At 39.9% G+C, this 10,587-nt stretch overlaps 1 protein-coding gene across 1 annotated transcript; it reads left to right on the top strand.

Moving 5' to 3' along the window:
- The first annotated feature begins 3,848 nt into the window (after window positions 1-3,848).
- LOC147175638 (lithostathine-1-beta-like) lies at window positions 3,849-5,646 on the top strand. Its single transcript, XM_086074717.1, has 7 exons — window positions 3,849-3,911; window positions 4,045-4,107; window positions 4,228-4,255; window positions 4,384-4,469; window positions 4,608-4,742; window positions 5,192-5,291; window positions 5,359-5,646. Exons 2-7 carry the CDS (start codon window positions 4,045-4,047, stop codon window positions 5,436-5,438), a joined length of 492 nt encoding a protein of 163 aa, XP_085930843.1. The 5' UTR covers window positions 3,849-3,911; the 3' UTR covers window positions 5,439-5,646.
- The last annotated feature ends 4,941 nt before the right edge of the window (window positions 5,647-10,587 follow it).

Raw genomic sequence — 10,587 nt, 5'->3', positions numbered from 1 at the left:
TTTGTGCTCTTTGTGTGTAAACACCTGCAATTGTGTGAAAATTTTAATTTTAGTGTGTTAACTGTAAAGAGGGAAGTAGAGAGACTGTGAGAGGAGAACACTTTACAACACAACATCTAATGCCACCTAGAGGTTAACATTTGTCAGATATTCACTGGTGATAGGAAACTTTGCTTTATTTTATAAAAAAAAATCAGGAAATTCACTATTCTATCCGGATACAGTTTTGGGGGGAGGGGGGGGGGGGTTGAGGGCCGGGAGCTGGGTTGTGGTGGATGGAGGGATGTGGGTGGGAGGCAAGAAGTCATGGGGGGAGCGGGGGTTGATGGGGTGCCTGGTGGGCCTGCCGTGCCCCGTTCTGCTGCATTGGGCTTGGGGTGCGGTCCAAGGTGGGGTCGGGGGCACTCCAGGCTCCTGGATTTGCTCTCCGGCCGGTGGCCCCAGCGGGGCCCGGGGGTTGTGCCCTGGCGCAACAATACGTTTCAGGTGAATTAATGAGTACAAACTCCCACGCATGCACATATGCACTTATGCATACATGCACGCACGCACGCATGAAACTGGAGTGGTAAATATTTCTGGGTTTACTATCAACTGTTTCTCTTCTGCTTATTGCTACTGTTATTGACATAAAAAATGTGTTCCGTCCTTTTGCTGATTGTGATTACTTTGTATGACCCCAATTCCAATACCAAGTGTGCTCATGAAGTCAAAATAAAAATGAATATCACCACAATATATATTTCTTACAGTGCGCCCCTGCTATTGCGGATGATAGGGCAGCAGCTATTTATATTTTACAAATAGCAAAAGTCCTTGTATAATTGACATCCATTAAAATGCATGTATTGACAGGTTGATTGATTGAACCAACATTCTCACTACCCGAAAGAAAACGAGCACGCGGAGGAAAAGGTCTACTCCTCAACAATGGCCATATGCTGTTTTCAAACTGTCACTGAAAGTAAACACACCTCACAAATAGAATATAACTTCCTCATTTCCTCAGTTGAGCTCTGTTCTGTGGCCAGATGTGTCCTTGAGTGTTATAGTGTATCTCTGCACGTCTGGCTTATCAGTTAACTTTGCTGAACTGTTCACTGGAAACTTTGTGGTACCGCCCTTCAAGATAGTATAAGAATATTGTAAGTCCTCTGTAACTTCGCACTTGTGAGCTGCTACAGCCATTGTCTGTAACTCATTTGTGCCCGGAATATTCTGTAGAAATAAAAGCTTTGAAGGAACTGTTCATCGTCTCCAGCCTGTATTCAGATAACCAACATTCTCACTATCCGAAATTAAACGAACACGGGGAGGAAAAAGCATCCTCCAACACTGTGTATATTGTGTATTGCATTTAAATAGTGAATTGGTAGAAGGGCTATTTGCTCGGAAGGTATAACTCAAATTGTGGTGTAGCAGTGGCTAGCAAGAAGCTAGCGTAACATGCCACAAGACTCTCAGCTCAAACTTTTTTTTTGTTAAAGATAAATCAGTACTTCAGCAAGCCAAGTATGTTCCAAACAGTGAAGAACGGTCGCCGCTTCCTCCTTTCATCCGAGCAGCTTTTAAAAAAAGGTCGCGTGTGGAAGACACGACATCAACACTACACAACAGCGTCCCTCACTCGCTCGCTCGCTTTTTCAGGCGCTCTCGTCTCGCTCTCGCTCTCGCTCTCTCTCTCTCTCTCATCTGGGAAATTGTAATCCATTGAAATCATCAAAAATTGTAATAAATGCACCTGTAATCAATTACACTCGCGGGGAAATACGCCTCGCTGATGTAGTTTCTTATTAGTCCAGTAGAGGGCCTCATTGTTACACAAGTTTAGTGGTGTCAAAGTCCGGTGTTCTGTCGAGTTTTTTTTTTTTTTTACATTACATGCACAGTATATCTCTTTCACAGACCTCCAACGTCTAGGAGGACACAGGCTATGTCTACTCGAGCTTTCAAAACTTCAGCAGAGTGGGTCTGGGTGTGCATGAGCTCACCTTTGCAAAGATATTCCTCTGCAAACTGAAACTGCATTTTAGGCATTCTGTTACATATTACTAGCAAACAACAACAACAAAAGTTTATCACAGAGACTCTTGATTGAAATCTTTACCTTTAATATTAAAAACCCACAACTACTGCCGTCCTTCTGTTTGTTATGGGGGACAGTTTTTATAGTCCAGGTTTCTCGTTGGACCTCACAGCCCGCCCACCCTCAAGAAGTTCCTAATTATTGTTTCAAAAGCATAAGAAGAATGAACATGAGGCACATTCAAATCATATAAAAAAGACCCAGAGCCTCGAACTTTGAACTTCCATCTTAATGCATGACCTATGTATTTAAATGTCAAACTTTACAGTCTAGGCTCCCTAGAAAGCAATATTGTGGAAAAGCTGAAATAAAAAAACAAAAAAAATACTGTTATCTGATAAAACTAATGATAAATAAGCCATTACAACATTTTCTATGGTCTTTTAAAAACATACTCACCGGCATGTCTATGGGAACTTCAGAGGAGAAAACTGCCTCCCTCCCATACATCAATGAAAAAGGGGAGTGCTTTGTGGTCATGTTAATCTTGAATCTTAATGCAAATAATGCTGGATCCAAGAACACATCCCAGTTGTCCTGCTGCTCATTCACCATTTTTCTAAGAGCTCTTAGAAGTACAAGGGTACACTTGTGCTACTCACAAAAGTATTTTGTTGAGATGTAACTTATTTTTCATCAAGAGTATTTTTTTATTGGTTCATTAGAATTGTTTTGCTTCAATTTGTCTATATACATTGAGGTGATGTTATGTCGTTTTGTGAAATGAAAACTGCAGTGTCACAAGGACCACGCAATGTACAGCGGAGAAGGGAGGCTCATAATCCAAGTGCATGGACGTAGAGCAACAAGTGTCCAGCGTCTTGGAATGAAGCATTACACGTTGTGCACTGACAAAACTGGATTTGTCATATGCTTATTTGCACACTGAGTGGCAGTATTTCGTTTTTCACTGCGGACTGGAGCATTGATGTGTTTTTCAGTGTGCATCACTGTGACCTAGTGCAGTGGTTCTCAACCCCGGTCCTCGAGTACCCCTATCCAGCCTTTTTTCCATGTCGCTCTCAACCAACACAGCTGAGGAGCATTATACATATGGCCATGATGAAGAGTCCTTGAGACAGATACTGAGCACCCAGTTGTTCCTGATGCTTCTCTACAGGTATCAGTAAGTGAATAAGAAGTAAGTATGAAGCAAAACTTAATATGCCTTGATTTTGCGTTAATAGTTGGAAAAGCCCTACCATTTTCGTAAACCAAGAACAATAGTGTTAAATAAATTCTACATAATGGAGTTAAGTAAATTCAACATAATGAGGATTGATCATTTATTATTTAACAATATCAAGTAAATTCAACACAATTACTTTTAGTAAATTCAACATAACAGCATTGTGTAAATTCAACACAACTATGTAATGTAGTGTTAAGTTAAGAACAATTTTTGAGACAAAATTGAGGTTAGCATCTTTGCTTGTCCCTCAGCAAGTGTTTTTCATGTGGCCCTTTTGCTAAATAAAACGCCCACCGCTGATTTAGAATCTTCATCACCTAAGATTCATTATTTGGAATGTGGAAGGAAACGAGTACTCGGAGAAAACTCACACAAGCACAAGGACAAGAGGAAAAGGGAGGCTGGAATCTGGACACCAACCAAGGACCTAAGGCCTAGGGAACGAGGCAGACATTCTAACTAGTCAGACAGCATGCCACCATTACACAGACATAAAAAAAAAAAATAATAATTATGGGCCTTGGTTTAATTTATGGTGACACATTTAACATTCCATGACACCCAACCCTAAATATAAAAATATAAAAGGAATCATTAATATCATCCTCAGTAGCAAACATCGTGACTGCAAAGGTAACTACTTGTCAAATTCATTTTCATTTGAATCTTTCACCCTTTACTGCATTCTTGATTTACGAAAATTAAATGCAGATTTTTATTCCCAGAAATCTTTACGTATGTTTCAATATTCTACAATATTCTACAGATGGCATTTGCGCTTCGCTCGTTGTTCCTCCTTTGTGGCATCAGTGGACTGTTGACTGGAGTCGTAAGTCAAAAGCTCACCAGCTGATTTAAATGAACATATATTTTCAATGGCTTTTGATGTATTGGTGCATTCTTTTGTTTCAATGTTCTTATGTTAACCATATGCTTTTCTTCTTCAAAGTGGTCTTTTCCGCCAAAAATTCTGCAAGGTTTGTAGCTGTGACTCATGCTTTTTCCGATGAAAAAATTGGTAGTTTGTTGTCATTCAAATTTGTGCCTCCCTTTTTTTGAAAACAAAAACAAAAACAAAAACAAAACAATAACAATTGTGCTGCAGATGTTAGCTGTCCTGAAGGCTGGACTCAGTTGGACTGTAAATGTTACATTTACCAAGGTGAAATGAGGACCTTTGCAGATGCCGAGGTATGGAAGACAATAGTTTACTGCTATTATAGTCAGTGATCCATCAGGCTTGAACATTTTGGTCAAAATATCTTGCCAACTGCCTGCCGTATTTGAACGGGTGAAATCAACTTGTTTACATTGTTTTTTCCCTATTAGGCCGTCTGCAACATTCTTGGTGGAAATCTGGTCTCCATCCACAGTGACCTGGAATGTGCACTTGTTCAACAACTGGTTATCGCGAATACTTTTTCGTCACCGGCTGCTTGGATTGGACTCCATGAGGCAATTGAGGTAAAACATTGTGTCTTCAAGATTCAATCTTGTCACCATTCTTGAAATTTAAATTTAAATTAGAGGTGTCAAAATTATCGCGTTAATATCGCGTTAACTTAAAGTGCCTTTAACGGCACTATTTTTTTTAAAGCTCAATTAATCACCACCCCTTATTTGGAAAGCCTCTACTAAGGGAATTCCAGCCGCGACGCATTTTTCATTTTATTATTATTTATTTGTACTTGTTAAAAAATAGTTAAAACCCCCGCCCCTGGCCCTATACTAATCTGTACGTTTACCGTTTAGTTTATACAGTAGTCTCGGGCTCTCGGCTATCCAGTTGTATATTCAGATCAGTGCATTAACCAGGGCCAAGCTAACAAAAGGGTAATGATTATTGACCAACACAAATCAATGTAAGCAACTTATCGTTGTGTAACTAACTGAAATCTCACTTTGTCTTACAGATTGGTGACTTCATTTGGACTGATGGCACAGTTGAGGATTTTCGTAACTTTGATTTAACGGCTTCCGATACTGGTGACTGTGTAGAGATGGTTTCGACTAGTAAGTGAAATCAGTGATAGAAGTTTGATAAGAATACATTGCTGTAATACGTCAATATTTCTTACAGGTGGACTATGGGAAACTGCGGACTGCGAAGACCTTGAAGAATATGTTTGCAATAAGGATGCACACCCCCTCTTCCTCTAATTGCTCAACTTTCCTCACTCATCGGTCACAATGGAGTTCTATCACCATGGATCAATGAGACAATATCAAACGTTTGTGGTGCCTTTGTACTTTTGGGTTTATTATCAATGCTCCTTTTCTTCTCTATTCCTAACTTTTTATTAGACAACACTTTTGTAACATAAAAGAGCTTCTCTCTAGTAAATAAAGGAATCTGTCTGCATCAAAATATGTGTGATTGGCTTTTACTTCTTTTCGAACCTACTGAGTCTATTGCTCTTCAAATGTTTAAATCAAGGCGGCTAACTGGTTAGCACGCCCGCCTCCCAGTTGTAGCGATAATTGGGTCGTAGTTTGCGACAAATTAATAATTTGAACGGCACTATATAAATAAAGATGACTTGATTTGAGGAAGTCATAACTCCCTCAGTCGCCTGTAGGGGCACAGTGTTTGCTTTTACTTACAATTTGGAGAAAAACAAACAAATTAAAATTCAAATCCTCATTTACTTTCTCATAATCTGAAGTCACTTTATTACACACATTGTTTATGGATCTTTGAATTAATAAAATAAATAATAATCCACTTGAACACACAAATGACCGAGGCGGAATACAATTTATAGAACATGCAGTTATTCATTACTGTCGCACATACAGAGTCGAAACACTGTCTACCTAACTAACCTACCGAAAGAAGAAAATAAATAAAATGAAGCTGAAGAAAATAGAAAGGAAGCACAATTTAACGAGGTTTTTGACTGGCCAAATCTTGGGATAAATTGGTTGCACCAGTCGTATGGTCGAATTTGCTATAAAAACGTGCAACTTACATTGGGTCGGGCGGCCACAGTGAGGGTTGGACAAATAAATGTCCGCTCCACCAAAAAATAAAAAATAGGACTCAGCCCGTGCTCCCAGAAGATTGCGCGGTCAGCCAAGGTGGCAATGCATGCAGCCGTGTAGCACGCTATAATGTAATAAATTACTGATAATGTAATAACGCCTCAAAATGTAATAAACTAATGTAATAATTTAATTACTAATGCAATAAAAATTAATGACTGATATCGTAATAACATTATTGCGTATTTGTTACATTTTCAGGTGTGTCTTTTTTCCTCAAAACTGGTTAAGGAAAAGTTGACCGATAATATTCTCTCTCGCTCTCTCTCTCTCTCTCTCTCTCTCTCTCTCTCTCTCTCGCATTACATGCGCAGTAACAAACATTTCAGCATGTAAAAACTGATAAATACAATACCCAAATTAATAATACACAAAAGAAATGTCCAATGGGGTATATGCCACGAAGGAGGCGGGACTTCCGACTTCCTGGTTTTTACACATCAGCTGTGTGTTTGTTTGTTGTTGTTTTGTTTTTGTGAAGCTGTATTTTATTTTTTCCTTGGCTCCTTTGACGGAAACATTCCGTTACAGGACGTCTCGGTTTGCATGTTATACGTTACAATGTTACTTTTGAAACTGTTATGTAAATGGTTATGCAAGTATCAGTAATCAACCCATGTTCACTGTAATATATCGTTTACATCATTAACGTGTTTGTTAATAAAATGCAAATTGATAAGAAGATATCCTGATTTGAGCTTTCAATTTTACACTATGGCACTTAAGACATCTGGTAACCTTATTATATGACTTGACTAGACTAGACTAGTCTCCTTCATGAGTCATCACCTTATCGTGGTGGAGGGGTTTGCATGTCCCAATCATCCTAGGAGCTAGATCGTCTGGGGCTTTATGCCCCTGGCAGGGTCACCCATGGCAAACAGGTGTGGGACCAGACAAAGCATGGTTCAAACAGACCTCTTATAACGAGTAAAAAATATTAGATCTTCGTTTCCCTTGCCCGAACGCGGGTCACTGGGGCCCCCCTCTGGAACCAGGCCTGGAGGCAGGGCTCGAAGGCGAGCGTCTCACCCATGGGGCCAGGTCAGGCATAGCCCGAAAAGGCAATGTGGGTCTTCCTTCCTATGGGCTCACCACCTGTAGGAGGGGCCAAAGGGGTCGGGTGCGTAGCGAGGTTGGTGGCGGCCAAAGGCGGGAACATCCGATCTCCCGGCTATACAGAAGCCAGCCCGAGCTGGTGTGTGAGGCCGAAAAATTCCGACTATATATATATATATATATATATATATATATGTATATATATATATTAGTGCTGTCAAAGTTAAAGCGTTAACTAATTAATTAATCACAAAAAAATAGCGCATTAATCATGTATTAACGCAGAATAATCACACTATTGATTATGGCTGCAGATGATCCTTTAGCAAGTAAAGTAAAGCATTTAATAAATGTTTGCGTATGACATTCAGAAAATTTGTTCTGGTCAAAATATCGATGGGTCATTTTTTTCATTTTAAATTATGCAAGTAATTAACTGATTATAAAAAGAGGAGGATGAGCGTGTCCAGTAGATAATTGTTTTTGAAGACGTGCTCATAACATTAAAATTTGAAAAAATTAACACATAACAGGTGTTCTTTAAATTTGGCGGGCAAAAAATGTCGATAAAAAATACTACAAACTGGGAACAAAAAAAATTCACACTGGACTTACTTTTAAAGGGAAGTGTCAAAAAATGCTTCAAACCTGTCGCCCTGTCAGTCATCTGGGCTTTTTCTATGTTTACCTGTGATTTCCTACTGTGTGCCTGTTCATTGAACGCACCACTGCAGGGCCAGGAGTGATTGTTGCTTTTTCTTCTGCTTTCACCGCAAAAAACATTTGTTTGTTGTTGTTACAAAATTTCATGTCGGTTGGCTTGCCATAGCTATGACACTTTGCGTGTCATACTCCTCGCTTCAGTGCGTGAAGCCATCTTCCTTGAGCCCTCTCGCAGTGAAAGAGGCGTGCCGCTTAAAGTGTTTTCTGCATATCGGTAGACAGGCGGCCATGCGTGTATGTGTACCCGCCTTTAAAACAGAGTAGGCAAGCTGTCTCATATATTTATTTATTTTTTTTAAAATAAAAATTAATTCATACCGAGCCGTTTTTGATGCCAAAACATCAAGGTACAGTACCGGTATCCCGTGCAATATATATATAAGATTTTGATTAATCACGATTTTGAAAAGTGACCGGATTCTCTCTGTTTACGACGGACTCTTGACGCATGTCAATATGCTAATTATCTCAGTGACGTAGCGCTGATGCTAATCGACAAGTTGGCAAAATGATTAAAAAACAGACATATTTGGAAAGTTTCTTTGTAACGGAGAAAAGGCCAAGTGATGAGCCAACACAGGAGCCTAAGAAGAAAAAGAAAGGTGCCACTTTGCGGCTGGGCGGCTCTTAATTTAGCGTTATGATGAATGAGTTACTCATTGACCTTAGATTTGTTCTGTGCCTTGTTATGTTGGCGCTGCTAATATAGTTACGTATAAAATGTGGCTTCACATTTATTGTTATATCTACAAAATACTCCAGTTTTTGTGTTGCTCGTATCATTCATAAGCATTACCATATTGACCTCACCATATTTTAGGCGTTGTTGTTACCCTTGTTATGGTGTTTGTGCTTGACAGGGGGGTAGTGGTGGTTGCGGACCCAAACGCAGGGAAGCAGGGCAAGGTGGCAGAGGTGATTTACAAAAAAGTAATTTAATTATACAAAACAAAAGCGAACAAATGGCAAGAAAAAACAAAACGTGGGGAGGACAACAAGGCAAAAACTGGCAGCATGACATGAGGGAAAGACAATGAACCAACACAGACAGAGGGGAGACTGGAGACTAAATACACACACGCTAATGACACAACAAGACACATCTGGGGCAAGACACAAGTGGCTGAGGGCACTGATTGGTTGACAGGAAGGGCAGGATTACACTTAACAAGACCAAGGGAGACACACAAGGAAAAACAGAGCCCAAACATGACAGTGCTACTAGTACAGGTACATAAAAAGACATAGTGGATTTGCAATTGTTGTTGTAGCCTTTTATTAATCAGCCGCCGAACAGCCAAGCATACCGGCCACTAGTGATGGCAAAATGAAGCTTCATGAAGCATTTGCGATACTTTTGGACTCCTCTAGATGGTGGTCTTGGTTTAAAGATAAAGGCAAGTGCAATTAAAATGTATTATATTTGCATTGCATCTTTGAATCATGAGTGCCATCTTGAGGAGTCAAAAAGTATCGCAAGTGCTTCATGAAGCTTCATTTTGCCATCACTACCGGCCACCACCAACCCGCTGGGTTGCCAGTCCGCAAAAGTTGTGGACTTGTATGAACCGGTCCGTGGTGGAAAAAAGGTTGGGGACCACTGCCCTACAGAACAAACTCAGACTCATTTCTCAGTCGACAGTGTCTTTGTTCAAAAACAAGATTCAGGAAACCTGTTTTTGTTAATATAAGCACAAGTGTCCTTCTCTTCTTTTGTTTTATACTTATGTTCTGCTTTGTTGTTTTGTATGCGTTCCTCTTGTTGTTGTTTTTTAATCCAGGTTATGTTTGTAAATGAGGATTAGTTCAGAATTTTTTGGGCCTGGTTAAATAAAGGTTCAATAAAATAAATAAAAAACGGATGCGTGTTTACACCAAAATACCATGCTTACCATCGTTTGTTGATCTGTCCCTAGTTTACAGACCGGTTAAACTCTAGTTGCTGTTTTGTTGCAGGGCCTTGACTGACTTCAAGTGTGTCCACTGTCCACTGATGCTGGGGTAGCTAGCTTTGTCAAGGCATGTACTGCTTGTGGATGTGTTTCAGCAGATTCTAGTTGCTCTATGTCGAAGTTGATAAGACCTCCAAGCCAAAAAGACACAGTTTACATTTAACTAAAATATTTTTATTTATTTACTACTAAATAATGAGCATATTTATATTTTGTGAAAGTCATCTTGGCTCTCCTTGACTGTCGCACACATCAATAACTGGAATTGATGATTGATGGAAGTCCCTACCTTTTGGAGTGGGCTTCAGCACTTTCAGCGAATGTTTTATAATTGGAAGTCGTACAAAAATACACGGATTGAGAAAGACCGTGCATACTCACCGCAATCGACAGACGTAATCATGCTTCAGTCGGGGCTCATTTTTTCAAGGTTTCGCATTATCAAGCATTCGCTGAAAGTGCTGAAGCACACGCCAAAAGGTGGGCACTTCCATCAATCATCAATTCCGATCAATGACGATGCCCACCTC

This window comes from Leptonotus elevatus, chromosome 4, assembly GCF_054856555.1.
Source record: "Leptonotus elevatus isolate MCC_2025b chromosome 4, RoL_Lele_1.0, whole genome shotgun sequence".
NCBI classification, from domain to species: domain Eukaryota; kingdom Metazoa; phylum Chordata; class Actinopteri; order Syngnathiformes; family Syngnathidae; genus Leptonotus; species Leptonotus elevatus.
Note: the sequence above shows the minus strand (reverse complement) of the source record. Positions and strands in the feature narration are given on the sequence as shown.